An 18,715-nucleotide genomic window follows, 5' to 3' on the forward strand; every position below is an offset into this window, starting at 1 on the left:
TCGGCCCAAGTTTAATAAAGTATTTAAAATTAAGCGAAATTCGAAACGTCAGTTTAGATCTTCTTTGCGTCTGGCCCGCCTGAATGGTTCGGATGACCCCTCGAATTGGAAGTCTTGGTCCAATGTAATTAATAACAGTAAGTGTGTATCTGCCACCGTTTTGATTATCAAAATCAGTGATTTTTTGCTCATTTTACTCGTGTTTTTTCTACATTTAATCATTCTATCCAGTCCATGTTTTCTTTCTTATTGCATAATACTGTTCCTCGGGTTCTTCGGCAAGTCCATATATTGTCAATATCTAGTGGTGATATCTATCGGGCTTTTAAGAAGGGAAAGGACGTAGATCAGTGTTCAAGTTATCGACCAATTACAGTGTCCTGCTTCATGAGCAAGCTGTTCGAGTATGTCGTATTGGATGAAGTTTTGACTAAATGTGATTTTTCTGACTATCGAGTTGGGTTCAGAGCCAGTTTTTGTTGTTATAAAGCCCATAATATGCTGGGTCAGTTGCTAGTTTTGGCAAAAATGCAAAAAATGCCCCATTGATTTGGCTCGGTTGATATATCGGACACTTTTGACAATGTTGTACATTCGCAAGCGCTTCACTGCTTAGTTAAAGCAGGAGTTAATTCTTCTGTAGTAAAAGTTCTTCAGTATTGGTATTCCAATTCGTTGGTTTGGTTAAAATGGATGTCTGATATATCCGAACCTATCTCAGTATAGAAGGTAGTCAGGCAAGGTGGTGCGCTGTCTCCATATATTTTTAAAACTGTGCTTGCGGACTGTTTGCGAATGCTGTCTCCTACTGTGTTTTTAGAAAATGGTGCTGTTAGTCACATTTCCTAAGCTGATGGTGTTCTCCGAGCTAGTCATACATGGTGAGGCTTCCACAATTAGCCCAAATGTTCTGATTAGTGCCTTGACTACGAGTGGACTTTCCGTAAATGCTCCAAAATGCGAGTTCCGGTGTTTTAATATTACAAATCCAGCCATTCTTTTAATTGGGGGTACAATGCTGCTGAAATGTGTCTCAAAGTTGAAATGGCTTGGGATTACTTTTTCTGATACACTTTCGACTACATGCTCGTCTCTGGTTGCTAGTGCTCTGCAGCGCATTCGATTCTCATATGGTAAAATCTCGCCTAATAGAGGGAGGTACAGCCGGCGAGGCTTATATAAACTTTACCATAGTTTTTGTTCTCCTGCAATTCTTTTTCTTTCCGGTTTGCAGCATCTAATGCACAAAAAAGACCGTCTTCCGCTAAGGAGAGGCTATTTTAAATATTGTAAATTCCTGCTATATTTGCCAAGGTGGTACAGAAATCACAAGATTATTTCTCATTTTGGACTTATCGACCCTCTAGTGCTGCTTAACAACATCGCTAAGGATCTGAGGACCAATACTCCAAAGAAGATATGTGCCAGTGATCCCCTCACTTATTTTTTTCCAGATTAGTGATTCAATGGATATTGTTAAGTTATTTATGTTGTGTTTTCCTTATTATTTCCTTGTGCATAATATTATTTTGTTTTTTCTTTTTTTACTCCGTATTTATTTTATATTGCGGTTTACAAATAAACTTACTTACTTACTAATACTGTGCTTTTTTTCCCTGTTGATAAAGGCTCCCGAAAGTGGAGTCGAAATATTCTGATTATAAAGTATGATGTTTTTTTCACTTTTTTATTCTTATTATAACCATTTCTCTCTCTCTTAAATTCGGTAAAAAGAAAACCAGAAACAAACCCAATATTAACCCACACGAGGACATCTTCTTCATCAGTGACGAGCAATCTGACTGCCAAAACGAACACGCTCCAAATTGTTCTGCTTCGGCTCCTGAAAGAACCTGCGTCAATAGAAAAAGTGAAAAGCAAAAAATAGAAGAGTAAAGATAAAAAAAATAGAAGAAGGTAAATTACCTGATATCCATCCGCCACCTTAGCAATAACAATTGGAACTTTTTTATAATTTGACCATTTGACTTCGGTTCTCATCACTGGGTTAACTTCAACAACTTCATAAGCAAAGCCATAGTAGTCAAGAAATGCCCGAACTTTGGTGCAAAAGGGACATGGCTGGTACTGATACAAAACTAACTTCATACCGGTTTTATCAATCGGCGAACATATCTGAAAAAGTTTAATATTGATTAGTCAAAAAAATATTCAAACTTTGGTGCAAAAGGGACAAGGCTGATGCTGATATAAAACTAATTTCAAACTGATTATGTTTTTTTTTCAAAACAGATTTTCCTCAACTGATTTCAAAACAACTTTTCCCCAAAATACATGCGTGTCAATTGTCAACCTCTAATTATAAAGACAAGAACGAAATCATGAGAGAAACAATTAATTAGAAAAAGAAATAAAAAGAAATTAAAAAAGAAATAAAAAAAGAGATTCATAAAATAAATCCTGGGAGCCTTCTCCCCATTCCTTTTGCCTCGAGGAGGGGGGGGGGGGACTTTTCTGGATATAATAGATATTGGTGACCATTTAATTAGGTCTTCTACGTAATCGCAATAATTATTTTACTAAAGTACCTTCCTTTTAAATCAATTAAATTCAAATTACTAGGAAATTGAGGGATGAATAAAACTTTAAAAGCACCAATTAGCTATAACAACCTATTTATTCATTTCCTTTCATTATTATTTGTTTCACTTGTCTATTTGTTACAAATTTAATCTCTTCATTCACAGAAATTTCTGTATGTTTCCTTAGCTTCTTATTCCTACTAATTTCTGCTCATTTTAGGCTTTAATATCGTTCTTTACTTCTTGCTAAAAATTTGGTGTTGCTAAAAACACTTTGGAAGTGCTAAAAACACTTCCATCAAATGAATAATTTCGGTTCCCTTACACTATCCCTTTGCTTAATGTCATCTCCCTCCTCTCTGCCTACAGCATCACTCTCTTCTCCACCCTCAAATCAAGAAAATATTCAAGAATTAGTCGATAGATACAAGAACTTTGGCACTAAAGTGAAAAGGCTGGTACTGATACAGAACTAACTTTCAACCGGTTTTATCAATCAGCGAACACATTTCGCTGTTTTGAGTTTCAAACTCTAAACCCATGTTTTGAGTTTGAGTTTGAATTTTGAGTAGACTTGCTGAGTTTTGATGCGTTGAGTTGTCCCAAGTTCAGTTGCATATCTTGAGGTAATGATTTTGGGTTTTTTTTCTCCCTTATCTAGGTTGAATTGCCACTATTGATTTTTCTTTCTCTTCTGAATCGTCTTGGTTGGAATAAAATGGTCACGAGTTGAATTGTCTTAGTTCAACTTGATGTATCACCCTAAATAGACGGATGTCAGTTGCAAGCAAGGAATGAAGTGACTTGGAAAAATAAATCAACGAGCTATTTGCTTAATGTTACTTAACTGCATCACGTTGCTACTTAAGTCATGTTTGTTGGTTCAACTATTCTGTTTAAAACGACTGTACTGTAGTGTTGGCCCAGTGCCAAAAAGGACACAGAAAGGACATTTGCCTCCCCTGAAATTTTTTTTGTCCTTTGTATAAGACACTATGTCACGGTACTTGCGATTAAATGAACACCCTGCAAATTTGAGATTATTATTTGTTGCATGGAATGAAGCAATCACAAAACCACAAACAAAAACATTAATAATAGCAGACGATCACTCTTTACTAAGTCCATGCTACTGCATCGACTATAAAAGAAAATATCGGTTCCATTGCAACTGAACCACCGTGTAACTGACCCCCAAGCAGCTGAACCACTGTAACTGAACCACAGTACAACTGAAGCCTCGTGCAACTGAAGCCCATTCAACTGAGCCCTCGTGCGATTCACCCCTGTGCAACTGAACCATCGTGCAACTGAATCACCATGCAACTGAACCTCCGTACAACTGAAGCCCCATGCAACTGAACCCTCGTGTAACTGAACCCAATTTAACTGAGCCCTCGAGCAATTCAACCCCCGTGCAACTGAATCACCATGCAACTGAACCACCGTGCAAATGAACCACCGAGTAATTGAACCCTCGTGCAACTCAAACACCGTACACAAGTTAGAATCTTTACATGTTCAACCTTGTTGGAATTGTTTGCTTTTTTAAGTCACAATATAAATGACTGTCAAGATGATTAATAAAAAACCTCTGTATTATTGTCACAAAAACAAAGGAAATCGGACGTCACAAACTCTTACAGCCAGATTTATTTCTCCTTTTTTATGTCTGTTAATGGGGTTTCCCTTCGCGCTGTCACTGCCTACAGGTCTAGGCGCTCACCCCACCCCCTCTTCCAAGGAAAAACCCTCACCTGGAAAATATGGTTTTCCAAATTGGAATATTTTATTTGCGTTCTGTTATTTTTTAGTTTAGCCGAGAAGTGCTATGGAAAGTGGAAAAGAGGAATTTATGATAAGTCTTGCACCCCCCCCCTTCCGTGCAAATTTTTTTCTCATGAAAAATATTCCAGGCCCCCCCCCCTTCAGAAAACTACCACGTGAAAAATGTCCCTATGCTTCCCAATAGCAAACACTAGAGAGAGGGAAACACATAAAAGGGTGCATTTTAATGCCAAAACATCTCAACTCTCATTAAGCCTTCGAATAAATACAGAATTAGCTTTAGGGGAGATATAAGAGAGGATGGAGGCAGAAATTAGTTATAATCCCTGGGCAGTTATAGTCTTTTTTTATAAGTCGAAAGTGATTGGATACCAACCAACCGCAAGGGGTATTTTTCGGGGGGGGGAGATTTTTCACGGGGAGATATTTTCCAGGGGGGGAATCAGGATTGCAGCTAAGAATATTGGTGAAAAAGTTTCATGTTTAATAGAGAGGACAAGGGGCTTGTACAAGAATTATCTGAGTGATAGATCATGTGAAAACAAAAGGAATGTCAAGGAAGTGGAGACTAGCATTAAATATCAACTAAGGAGGTGTGAAGTGGAGGCCATGGATAAAATTGCCGAGGATCTGGAAGATGCAGCTAGACGGCATAATAATAAAATATTGTACTGACATGTTAATAAATTGAGAGGGAGTAGTCAATCACGACTTGTCCCAGTTAAAGATAAGAACAGGACCACAATTAGTGATAAGGAAAAAGCTAAAAAGAGATGGGCAGAACATTTTGAGAATTTGCTAAACCGAGATAGATTTACAGGAAAAGATATAGAGGAAAATGAAAAAGTTCATGATACCTTGGATGTGAAGGAGGACTTGTCCTGTGAGGAATTAGCGACAGTACTAAAAGGATTTAAAAATAATAAGGCTTCAGGTGCTGATAGTGTAGTAAATGAGTTTCTTAAATATGGTGGCTCTGAGGTTAAAAATAAGTTACTGAAGATTTTGAATATGATTTTTGAAACAGGGGAGGTACCTGACGAATTTAGGAAAACCTTAATTAAGCGACTTTATAAGAAAGATGATAATAGTGAGTGTGGTAATTATCGAGGCATTAGGTCTGGTCTCTGTAGGTAGCAAATTACTTAGCAGTATGATACTTTTTAGAATGAGAGATGCTGTAGACGCTGTAGATGCTGTAGACAAAGTTTTAAAAGAAGAAGAGTACGGTTTAAGAAAAGGTAGAGGTAGAAAAGGTAGAGGTTGAGGTAGAGGTAGAGGTAGAAAAGGTAGGTTTAAGAAAAGGTAGAGGTAGAGGAAGTGCCTGAGTTTTCAAACACCTTTGGTCCTCAGTTTTATAGATTATGAGCAATCGGTCGATTATGTTAATAAAAGAGCTTTAGCGAAGGTCTTATCCTTGTATGGTATACCAGACAAATACATTAAATTGATTAGTGCTATGTACGAGAATGACATTGCTACGTTTAAGGTAAGAAATAAGGTTAGTAGCTGGTTTTGTATTAAATCAGGAGTTAATCAGGGTTGTGTTCTATCCCCCTTTATATGGATCATTTTGATGGATTTTGTCTTAAGGAGCACAGGAAAGGTAATGGGAGACGACGGAATCAAATGGAGAGGAAAAGACTCTCTGGATTATGCTGATGATTTAAGCATCCTAGATGAAAGTGTGAGCATAATTAATGAGCTTTTAGAGGTTTTGCGAGTTCAGGTTGCTAGAATAGGTTTGAAAATTATTGTTAAGAAGACTAAGTCACTGAGGCTAGGAATGAGCGAAGATGAGAAGGTGACGTTGGGTAATGAAAAGATTGATCAGGTGGGCAGCTTCACTTACCTTGGTGGTATTATTAGTCAAGACGGTGGGAGCAGTGAAGATGTTAAAAGTAGAATAACCAAGGCTCAGGGTGTTTTTTCACAGTTAAAAAAAGTTTGGAAGAATAGGAAGATAAGTCTGCAAACCAAGATTAGAATATTGGAATCTACAGTGATGACAGTGGTCAAATATGGCTCTGATGCATGGGTGCTCCGAAAAGCGGATGAAGATTTGCTTGATGTTTTCCAGAGAAATTGCCTATGGATTGCTGAGGGTACCAAGCTGACTGACCGTCTCTCAAACAGTAGGCTTTACGAAATATGTGGTTCAATCCTGCTGTCTAGGGCTATAATGAAAGAAAGGTTGAAATAGCTAAGGCACGTTGTGCGGATGAAGGATGACAGATTGCCAAACATTGTCCTCTTCGGCCAACCGTCAAAGGCTAAACGGGACGCAGGTCGTCCTCGTCTGGGGTAGGAGGACGTCATAAAGAAAGAGTTAAAGGAAATGAAAACTTCACGGGAGGATGTAAAAAGGGAGGCTTTGAATGGATTGGGATGGAGGAGGAGCGTGCATAGCTGTGTTAGCCTCAGGCGGCTTGGTGCTGCGGTGAGTTGTTAGTAGTAGTAGTAGCATTTTATTTAAAACATATCAGAGGTTAAAGAACTATGCCACCAGGGTTCCCGACCCTTAGTCCCTGGTGCAAGGTCTGTAAGTTATATAAGTTGCCTATTGTTAACATACAAGGTGTTTTCTATCAAGAAAAGAGGGTATGTTTGATCCTACAAATAAAAAAAGCATGAAGCATTAAGGTCAAACCTTGACCTTAGAATTGAAAAGACACTGAACTGAAGTGACTTGAACTGAAAAGAAGAATATCAAACACAATCAAAAGACATTTTTTCCTTTATTGCTGGTGAAAAGGAAATATCAGCAATATCTACAATGACTGATGGTATCAGCCTTCACATCGTTCGGAAAATGATTAGGAGCATCTTCGATTAAATCAAGAGGTACTTTGTGCATCCAGTTTTACAAGACGACGTGATCTGCAATGCGTTGAGAACAGCTGAGGGTATAAACCAGAGGATATGAAGTTTAAACTTTCTGGGCGTGTTGAAGAAGGCTGGAGTGCAACTAGTCCCCCTCCCATATCCTTTTTAGCTGCAATCTCCTAAAAGGCAGCTGATCAAAATTCGTTATCTAGATTGACAAAGGTCAAATATTTTCAACACATATGTTTATTACTTAACGTCCAGAAAGGTCTGATTCATCTGCAAAAAAGAGAAATAAAATCAATTTTAATGGTTTGTGACAACAGATCTTCTGTTTTTGCAAAAAATAAAACAAAGCTTTTTTAAGAATGATCTTGACAGGCATTTATATCAAGACTTTAAGAAACAAACAATTCCAACAAGGCTGAACATGTAAAATTCTAACTTGTGTTTTACCCAATTATGTTGCCTTATATTTTTAGAATACTTAAAAACTGAGTTCAGTGGTTCAGTTGCACGATGGTTCAGTTACACGAGGGTTCAGTTGCAAGGTGGTTCAGTTCCACGGTGGTTAAGTTACCCGGTGATTCAGTTGCACGGTGGTTAATTTGCATGGTGGTTCAGGTGTACGGGATTCAGTTACACGGGGTTTAGTTAAATGGGGTTGAGTTGCACAGGGGTTTAGTTGCACAAGGGTTTAGTTAAATGGGGTTCAGTTCCCTGGTGGTTCAGTTATACCGGGGTTTAGTTGCACGGTGGTTCAGTTACATGGTGGTTCAGTTACACAATGGTTCAGTTACAGGGGTTTAGTTGCTTGTGGTTCAGTTACGCGCACACCGAAAATATCACTAAATTGTACTTAAATTATTATTGACATGGTTTAATAGACTGCTCAATTATTTTCAAGTTTAATACACAAACTACATGCTGATTGATAAGGTGGATATCACTAATTTTCTAAGTAGAAAGACTTTTGCTTCCAGCACAGCCTGTAGTAAAATAATAAACAATCATGTTGGAACTTTAGTGCATGCCGAATTATTTATTTCTATTTCATTATTCCAACGACTGGAAAAGCTAGGAAAAACGTGAGTTTGTTAATTTAGGATAATTATTACTATATACATTGGAGTATATAGTATACAGTATACATTACTATATACTATATTATCACTATATACATTGGTATATACATGGAGGATGTGAAGGGGGTTATCCCTCTTTGCTGTATAAAGACTTGTTCTTCCATCAATTTATCCTCTTGGGCACTGGATTTGGCCTATTGTACTGGATTTGGCCTATATAGTATACAGTATACATTACTATATACTATATTATTACTATATACATTGGTATATACATGGAGAATGTGAAGGGGGTTATCCCTCTTTGCTGTATAAAGACTTGTTCTTCCATCAATTTATCCTCTTGGGCACTGGATTTGGCCTATTGTACTGGATTTGGCCTATATAGTATATAGTATACATTACTATATACTATATTATTACTATATACATTGGTATATACATGGAGGATGTGAAGGGGGTTATCCCTCTTTGCTGTATAAAGACTTGTTCTTCCATCAATTTATCCTCTTGGGCACTAGATTTGGCCTATTGTACTGGATTTGGCCTATATAGTATACAGTATACATTACTATATACTATATTATTACTATATACATTGGTATATACATGGAGGATATATACCAATGTAGTGTGCACCTGTGCTCAAAGGTGCACATGAGTTTGACACGCAGAAGAGTGAAGGGGGTGAGGATCTTTTAGTCAGGGGGTCTAAAATACAAAATATGTAAATGCCATTTAGAACTACAATGATGAATCTGTCACTACTACTACTACTACGCTACTACTACTGCTATTGCTACTACTACTACTACTGCTACTACGACTACTAGTACTACTACTAATATTACAACTACTAGTACAGCTACTATTGAACTAAATCAAAGAGTTGAGGTGCATCCAGGTTGTCAAAATGGCATAGATGCAATATATCAGGCACTGAATAGGGTATTAAGTTGAAACTGTCAGCAAAAGTTGAGGGGTTTGTAAAGAGGGTAATGGATTATATTCAACAGAGTTGAAGTGCATATATGCTTTCTCAATGACACAGGTGCAATATCTCAGGAACGGAAGAGGGTAATAAGTTGAAACTTTGAGGACTGGTTGAGGGAGATTCTTACCGAAATTGGGCTGTTAAAGGGGTGAATCTGTAATATATTTGAACTGGCTAGGGGAATCAAGGTGACAATTTCAGGTAATGTTGAGGCATATGTTCAACAAAATCAAAATGCACTATATGCATTAAGGTTGTCAAAAGGGCACATTAACAATATTTCAGGAATGGCCAAGGGTATTAGACTGAAACTTGTATTTCAATCTACTAGTATTTTAACTATTACTATTGCTGCAACTGCAACAATTTGTGATTACAATTTTTTGTGACTAGGACTTTATGTATATGCTACTGTGACTACTTGTTACTGCTTTCAACTGAAATTGTGACTTCTTGCGACTGCGGTTCATTGCAACTGTGAATATTTATGACTCCAATTAATTGTGACTCTCACTAATTTGTGATTAAAACTCCAACTACTGGTGACTGAGGCTACTTGGAACTATGATTGCGACTGCTTGCACTTCCAACTCCAGCAACTGCTTGCATCTGCAGCTACATAAGACTGCAATTGCAACTAATTGTGACTGTGACCGTGACTATATTATATAGCAACTGTGACTACTTTTGACTTCAACTGTGACTACTTTTGACTGCAACTGCGATTACTACTACAACTACTCGACTGTGAATGTAATAAATGAGACTCAAAATGAAGAGAAACTACAATAAATAACCAAACCAAGCCTAAAGCGAGCAGAAACTACCAAAAAAAGGGCTAACACTCCCTGTCCCTTCTAAAGAGCAGAACGCATTTGGCACTTTGCTAAAAACAAAATACATTTGAAACAATTTCCCTTTCATATCGTTAATAAGCCCAAAATTATTGAGGCTTTCAGGAATGAGTATCAGTATATATTAAACTGTCAATTCACAATCATTTGTTCTTTTCAGTAAATATTGGTTATTGTGGTGATTTTTTTCTTGATGTTATGAAGAATAAATAAACATTGCTCGAAATGAAAATTGTTATCAGTAAAGTGAAAATTGCGTTCTGCCCATTAGAAGGCACAGGGGGCATTAGCCCTACTCTTCTTTGTGATAGTTTCTGCTTATCTTAGGTTTGACTTAGATATTTTTTTTGTAATTTTTGTTTTCTTTGGGTTTCACTTAGCTATTGATAGTAATTTATGGTCGTTTTACACTTGAAACATTATTTGATTTAATTTCTGTTCGTCTTTGGTTTAATGTAGCTCTTAACTTAACTAACCTCTTAACTAATTTCATTTAAATCCATTTTCCTTAATATTCCATCATAACAGTCAATAGACAAATTGTGAGAATGGAATCTTAAGCAATTTAACATAGGGAATGGCAATTATAAATTATTATTGCCACTGACTGTGTTTGTTGGCTTCATTAAAAAGGCCAAAAAATTCAAAGAAAATTTGACTTTTAATTCAATACGCCTATAATGTAATAGCATTAAAGTTGACATTTTTCTGTGAGTGAAATTTGATCACCATTTTTCCATAAAAATTACTTTAAGTCAGCGTTGAGGCTGCAAAAAGCAAACCTAGGCTGGCCTGAAAAATTTTGGGAGGTTAGGCAGTTTAGTTGACTTTAAGCTGCTTAGCTTGGCTTTGGTATGCAGTAGTTTAGGGTAGATTGAAAAAAGAACACAACCTCCAAGCACTAGATGGTACTGATAATTTTTTTTCAATGCCAGTGCGAGTTTATACTTTTCAAGTTCCCATACTCTCTGAAATATTGTGCCGTGAGAAGGAAATAAAATAACTTAAAACACAAAAAACTTTTTCCTTCTGAAAATACTTTCGAGATAAGTTAAACTCCCCTTAATTGCGTTTGAATCCCCATTACGTATGTACTAATGTAAGTCACAATAAATCTATTACTTTCTTATTTGTGTTTTTCTTTCATATATGTCTGTATCATGCTATGTAGTAGGCAACTAGTTCAAGTGTCTCCATAGGTAACGCTCTCACAGGGAAGTTAATCTTCGTGTATCATTAAGGGAATTTGGTAAAGTGATGACTCTGGAAGATATGGCTACGCTTCTTGACTATGAGTTCTTCAACAGTAACTTCAAGAGTCAACCCTTTCTCCCCATTGTATTTGGCACAATGTTGAGTTCAAATAACCGAATAATTTACCCCCGTGATAAATCATAATTAATCCCCCCCATTACAATATGCCTTAAGTTATACTACCTTTCTGGCAACTTTATCCTTTGGTGGCTCATCTATAAATAGACTTTGCAATCCACTTCCAGGATTGGCTATTTTGATCTTGTTCTTCTTCTGTATTTCATTGTAGGCAAAGAAGCCACCAATTAGTGTGCCTGTAAAAGTAAGCTTGTTAATAAAATTGTACTAATAAAATGTATAGAGGAAACTGTAAATTTTATAAATGGAAGTTATAATTGATAATTTTATGTGGTGCTCCAATAACTATATTATTCTGAAATGTGTGTATGTGGGGGGGGGGGATTGGAGAAGAGTATTCTCCCCCTTTCCCAAGGAAAGGATCTCAGGAAAGCTTGGGATCTTTCACCTGTGTGCAGGTAAGGTAATATAGAATTTAAGCTTAAAATTGTCTGAATAACAGACAGAGTTACTCAGATACAACTAAATAAACATATCACTGAAGTCTGTGGGAAAAATTAACCTTCTTTATCAAAAATTTGGCACCAGTTTCAAAACTGTATTCTGCTGTTATAGGCCACTTTGATGTTATGTGGAAATATTTTTGAGACATCCTAAATTTGCACTGCATGTCCTGTTTTTTTAATAAGTGCCTGATTCAGGAGTAGTTTCTGGAATTATAATAATTTTTGGTAGAATAAAAGGGGGAGGGAGAGTGCCACTGAAATTGGAAGTAAGCTAAAATGAGGAATTAAGGGTAATCTTCTGGAGATGATATTTCAAACAACTTATGATTTATTAAACCATTTTCCTGAACTGTTAGGGATAGAATTCTTTTATAAAGCTGGGTAGGATTATCTAACAATAAGATAGATCTATGATGCTAGGGCATAATAACCCTGGAAACAGAGGTAAGTTAATTGTCTGGCCTTTGAAACTTTAAGGGTGTGAAATAACATCCAAGGTATAAACTAAAAAAAACTTTTTTTTATCTTGTTTTGAGTTGAAACTTACACACATTTTCTTTTTTTTTGGAGCTACAATTTTTTAGCATATAATTTTAATCTTAAAGAGATGTAAAAAGAGAACTTCAGACTGTGAAAAGTGACTTCAAGTGGCAGACTTACCAAAGTTAACCTTATTAAAGAAATTGTATCTTGCAGTTGCTATTCAGTAAAGTTTACTGATAATTAAACTAAAAAACAAATTAAAAGCTAAAAAAACTGGCAATACAATTACAATATAGAATAGGAGAAACAAACAGGCAATATAGTATAGGAATATAGTATATGAAATATAGTATAGGAATATAGTATAGGAATATACATATAAATATATAGTATAGGAAAACAAACAGAACAAAAAAAAATACCCTTGTCCCATCTTTCTTAGCCTTATCAGAGATTTTTTGGCTCACTACTTCAAGCAAAGTAAATATTATAATTTAACTAATATGAACATTTGATTAATTCCAAAACTTGGACAAATAATGAAAATTAAACATTTGAGTGTTTAGATTCTGTAGTTAATAGAGAAACTGCAGGAATAGTCCTTTGTACATTAAAAGCAATCTTTCAATTATTACCATTTGCTCATGATTCTATTAAGTTTTTGCTGATTTTTTTTTTCAGAATAGGTACAGTTTAAGAAGATAGTCAGCAAAATTGCCTTTTTCATTACTTTTATACCATTATTTTTTTTTTTTTAAGTGTTCCAGTTTTTGAGCATAACTCACTTTGTAGGCACCCTCTGTAAATATTTTCCTTTTCTGTTGTATCACGTATTATTATGTTAATTTTTCATTTAGCGAAATTAGTATGAAAATTAAAAAAAACTTGAACTTGAACAATAGTTTGAACTTGTCTGACACCACAAGAAAAATTAGGCCCCAAAATATTAGGAAGGCCCATTCGGTGATTCAATTACGAACCTGATCAATTCTTATTCATTTGTTCTCTTTTTGGATGTCCTGAAGGCAGGGGAATACCCACACGTAAATGGTCTCAACTGTAAAAACAAGCAACTGCATATTTTCTTGCTTTTAGTTTTTTAGTTACCTATATTTTAGTCTTGATGTTTTAGTGTTTCACATTAATTTTTTCTGGAGCTTTCTTTATACTGATGACTAAAGTTTTCTCCATTTTATTTTTTGGTGACTAATATGAACCATGAATACTGGTCCAAAACATTGAGTATTTCTTTTTAGATTATTAAATTTACCAAATTTTTGTAGCTTTTAAAATCTTAGAGCTTAGTGATTCCTTATGCTTGGCCAGTTCTGTCTTCAAAAAGGATCTCCCTATAAACTTCTAATACCTCTACAAACAGGCACCCCCAAGCCCCAGCATTGTAATAGGCCTGTATTCATGTTATTATTGTTCACATTTTCTTGGGGGGGGGGGGTTGTTAGCTTGGGAGTCCTCACCCCTGGGCGCAAGCATAATCATAATGCAGGTACAAACAATTTTGAACATATAAAAAACATACTCTACGTAAAAGAAACATATTGTTGAGTGAAGAAAATTTGCTCATGTTATGCGTCAACAGTCTTTAAGAGTCATAAAATTATGACAGTAGAAAAAAATGGGTGATATTTTTACAAAATAAAATGACATTTGGGTTTGCTTTAACTATAACATACAGACTTCAAAATATGGTTTACAAGCAATAAGTTCAACACTTTACGACTTGTTTGAAGTCAAAATACTTGTCAAAAAGCTTCTTTTTTGTTTGTTGATTCCAAGGGATGACATTTCTTGCTTGGCAATTTTGTGGTTTAGTTTTAGTCAGCAATTTTTTATTTATTTATTTTCTTGCTGACCAAAAAGATTAAATTCAATAGAGGTTAAATATATACTGGCTGATAAGCATTGATTAATAAACTGACATAGATTCAACTTTAAGTGTGTGTGTGATTAGTGTGATTATGCTCTACTGTTGTGCATGATTAAAATATGCAAGCTAATTTCACTAATTATACAATAATCACACTAATCACACTAATTGCATAAGAAGATTCTGAAAAATAAAAAAGTGAAATAATTTAATTTCTAGGTTGTAAGATATGGATTTTACAATGATTAAACTATTGAAGTGGAGATTAGCTGTCTAACTACTGGGTCTCTTACCCTTAAAGCACTAAATTCCTTATTTTTCTCTCTTTCTAAGTATCAGGGTTGCATTTCTGGTAAGTCATAATACCCCTTAGATCTATATCTGATTGCAAAAGACAAGGTATTTTTGCATTCTTGGAAAGGGGTTAGGTTAGAAAAATGAAACTTTTAGGGATGGCTATACAGACTAAAGTATGGGTATAAATTTAGGTCCTGACCCCATCATAAACGCATGTTAAGAAAACAATTCTTACTTCATAATATGCATAATAATCCTAGTTCAGATATTTTCCTGCAGGATCACCTTTATCATTACTATTTTCACTGTTATACAATTATTTTTAACAAAATTACAAAAAATAAATATATTTGATTGTATTTTTTCTGTTTTCAATTATTGTATATAGGGAAGTTAAACAGCATCACTGTCATCTACCAAAAAGATACAAATAGGCTAATATTAAAAAATTTAGGTTATGTTTGGATATGTTAGATTAGCTAGATGGCTCTTGGGTGTTTGTTTTAAAAATGATTTTCAGGACTTGGAGAAAAGACAAAATATTGAAAAACTGGAAAAACAAGGAAAATAGTAAGGATAAAGGTGCTCCTGCAGGAAATTTTGCATATTATGAAGCAAGAAATTTTTTTAACAAGTCTCCTTAGGATGGGGACTGGACCTAAATTCATACCAAAATATGTCCTGGGAAGGTATTTTGAAGCACCTACCTCTACTTTTTCTCTCTTTAAACTACACTGACCTTTGAGGACCTTTGAAAATCTGTGTTACAAAACTGAAACCATCCAAAATAGATCTCCTGCTTAAATGATGCACAAGAAAAGTGATTCCAGCTTCACAACTTTGCTTAATCCCAATTATGAGATTTCAAAGATCTACAATTACATTTCCTAAATTTAGGAGACCAAAAAAAAATTTATATGACCTAAAATTCTGTTCAAGCAACAGGAATTATATTTTCAAAACTAAAACCAGAGAAAAAGAAACTGAAAATTGAAAGTTAAGGTATAATGTTGTTTAGTCAAAATTCCAACAGGTTGTCTTAACCTAACCTGTCAAACAGGGGCAAATCTCCAGCATCTTTATTGGGGGGGGGGGGGCAAGAGGGGTCCATATCTGGATAATCAAAGGGCATGGGATGTATAATATTTTTTTTATCTATATTATTGGGGGGGGGGGCAACTGCCCTCCCTTGCCAGCCCAAACAACGCCCCTGCTGTCAAGTATGCAAATTTCTAAGACTTAGATGTCAAAAGGGGGTTAACAAAGTAGCTTGGCAATAATTTCCCAAGGCATTTTCTTGGCCCTGGATTCATTACTATAAGTTTCATTTTCCCAACCTAACCTCTTTCAAAGATAGAAGAAAATTACTTGTTACTAAGTATTTTTTAATATGTGAATAATGATGGAAGGAAACATCATAAGCTAATCATGATAAGCTAATTTAAAATATGATAAGCTAATTTACCAAACCTTTTGGTAAATTTGAAGGTGGCACAATAATTTAGCTAGGATGAAAGTGAAAACATCATTTGATACCTTTTTTATGCTCTTTCACAATTCAATAATTGCTTATGTTGCAAATTGAGCTCTTAAAGGAGCCCCGAAGCTATTTCATTTTTGTAACGACACAAAAAGTTATCAACAGTAATTCAGTTATTGAAAAGCTATTAAAAACATATCACTAGGCTAGTTTATAAATAAGTTGTTCAAGAGTAATATATTCCAAAAATACTTATTTATAACAATTCAAACCTTATTTATTGGGCAGCACAAATATAAACTGTTTTCTTAACATTTCAACTTTTCAAATGCTGTTGACAAAAATAGTGCAGAATTTTGCAATTTGAAACTTTGCCATCAACAATTCAGGGTATATATTTGCACATTAGGGGGGGGGGGGTGCGTAAATTTTGGTAAATATTTACCAAATCATATTATTGAGTAACAACTAAAGTGAATATACCATTTGATGCCTTTTTTATGCTGATTAAAAATATAATAGTCATTTTATCAGAAATGAATTTTAGCCCCCCCTATATATGCCAATTCAGGGTATATATTTCTACATTAGGGGGGGGGGTGTGGCAAATTTTGTTTCTGATGTAAATGGGAGGTAAGTACAAACTTTACCCTTACCCCTCCCTAATGTAGAAATATATACCCTGAATTGGCATATATAGGGGGGGGGGGGGGGCAGGCTAAAATTCATTTCCAATATAAATGATTATTATATTCATAATCAGCATAAAAAGAGGCATCAAATGGTATATTCACTTTAGTTGTTACTCAATAATATGATTTGGTAAATATTTACCTAAATTTCATGGTAACTTTGCAGTGGACCATATAATTTAGCTGGGATGAAAGCAAAAACATCATTTAATGCTTTTTTTATGCTCTTTTATAATTCATATAAAATACCATTGGGGCTTTAAGGGCTCAGGATGTGATTTGCAACAGAAGTAACTATTGAATTATGAAAGAGCATAAAAAAAGGCATCAAATGATGTATTCACTTTCATCCTAGCTAAATGATTGTGCCACCTGCAAATTTACCAAAATTTCAAGAGTTTTCTTTTGATTTTTGTATACCCTATGGCTATATCTGGGTTCATCAGGGGAGATGTCACAGTAAATATCTACCAAATCATATTATTGAGTTAGGAATAAAGTGAATACACCATTTGATACCTTTTTTTATGCTGATTACAAATATAATAAGCATTTCTATCAGAAATGACTTTCAGCCCCCCCCTATATATACCTAACCCTACCTAACCTACCCCGTACGGGACAGATATAGGGGGGGGGGGCATAAATTCTTTTCCAATATAAAATATTATTAAATTTTTAAAAAGCATAAAAAAAGGCAAAACATTGTTTTTTAGAGTTAGTAAAAAAAAAAAAAAATTTTTTTTTGGATATTTATTGATGTCAAAAAGCCAGAATCTCCATTGTCAGAAAAGTGACTGTGACATTTAGAAAGAACATAAAATAAAGAATGTACAGTTAGGGTAGCCTACTAGGCTACTCTTATTTTACTGACAAGTTTCGCTAGGGGAAGCTTTAACTCTCTGGGTATACTCTATAACTTTTCACAAATTATCAAACATTCATTTTTAAGGATTTAATACGAGTAACTTCTTTTTACCACCAAGTAAAGTTGCAAAGCCAATTTTCAAAGGGCTACTCTTCTTTTGGCCCCCATCCTCTGTCGAGTAGGCTTTCTGATCAAACCAAGTATTGCTTTGTTTTCTTAAACTTGAACAGACAACTAGCTTTTGCTTATTACAGCTGACGCTGGCATTGTTTAGAACAGCAATAAAATTTCTCGTAATGGAAGCACTGACCATGATTTGAAAATTTTGCTTCAAAATAGCGCTACCTTAGAATTATAGACGTTAGTTGTGTTGTCAGCTCCTTCAAGATTACAAAGATAAATAATTGACGAAAAACCAAAGAACACGGAGCTGTTTTTACTTGATTGATTAAAGGAAAAAATTCTGAAAAAGCCGATTTTTAAAGAAAATTAGTAGGCCATATCAAGCTGAAAACTATCAGGAATAAACTACTATAATAATTCAAACTCAAAAAGACCTAAAATTGCAATTAAAGGATAAATGAAACCCAAAAATGAACGGGAATTAAAATAAATGATCACGTCAAACATAAATATATCAGATATTGTAATAGATCATTAGAAAAATTAAACGAAGAAATAATTAAATTAAATATTAAATTTACGAAAAAACAATATACTTGAAGCAGGAGTTTAGCTACTGCCGCTTTTCACCTACTTTTACCGTTTAAAGTTCTAAACCCTATTCCACCATTTGAGTTTTGATGAAAACTGTCTGTATTTTGAACAGTTAATTTTATTTTTAAAAAAAAAAAATTTCAAACAAAAAGTAAATCACTGTAATAATCAAGATGACTGAAAGAACTAATGCATATAAATTAAATATTTAAAAAATGATGATATTAGTTTGTGGAAACAACATTTCAGGATTTCTTTCTATTTATTTTACAAAAAATAAAATATAAGAAAATATGTATATCATAATTTAGATAATTTTGGAGACCACACTGCCTTTCCATGACGATATAATAAAAGTTCAAAAT

At 34.7% G+C, this 18,715-nt stretch overlaps 1 protein-coding gene across 1 annotated transcript in view; it reads right to left on the bottom strand.

Moving 5' to 3' along the window:
- The window catches only part of Su(P) (prostaglandin E synthase Su(P)), an 82,280-nt gene extending 64,332 nt beyond the window's left edge, over positions 1-17,948 (bottom strand). Inside the window, exons 1-3 of the mRNA XM_089104593.1 lie at positions 17,745-17,948; positions 11,528-11,658; positions 1,927-2,136 (exon numbers count right to left, since the gene is read on the bottom strand). Coding sequence (XP_088960719.1) covers positions 1,927-2,136; positions 11,528-11,658; positions 17,745-17,946 — 543 coding nt within the window. The 5' untranslated portion in view covers positions 17,947-17,948. The remainder of the gene's footprint in view (positions 1-1,926; positions 2,137-11,527; positions 11,659-17,744) is intronic.
- Positions 17,949-18,715: the final 767 nt, after the last annotated feature.

This window comes from Artemia sp. Qi Xiang Cuo, chromosome 18 (assembly GCF_049724085.1).
Source record: "Artemia sp. Qi Xiang Cuo chromosome 18, ASM4972408v1, whole genome shotgun sequence".
In the NCBI taxonomy this organism is placed as follows: domain Eukaryota; kingdom Metazoa; phylum Arthropoda; class Branchiopoda; order Anostraca; family Artemiidae; genus Artemia; species Artemia sp. Qi Xiang Cuo.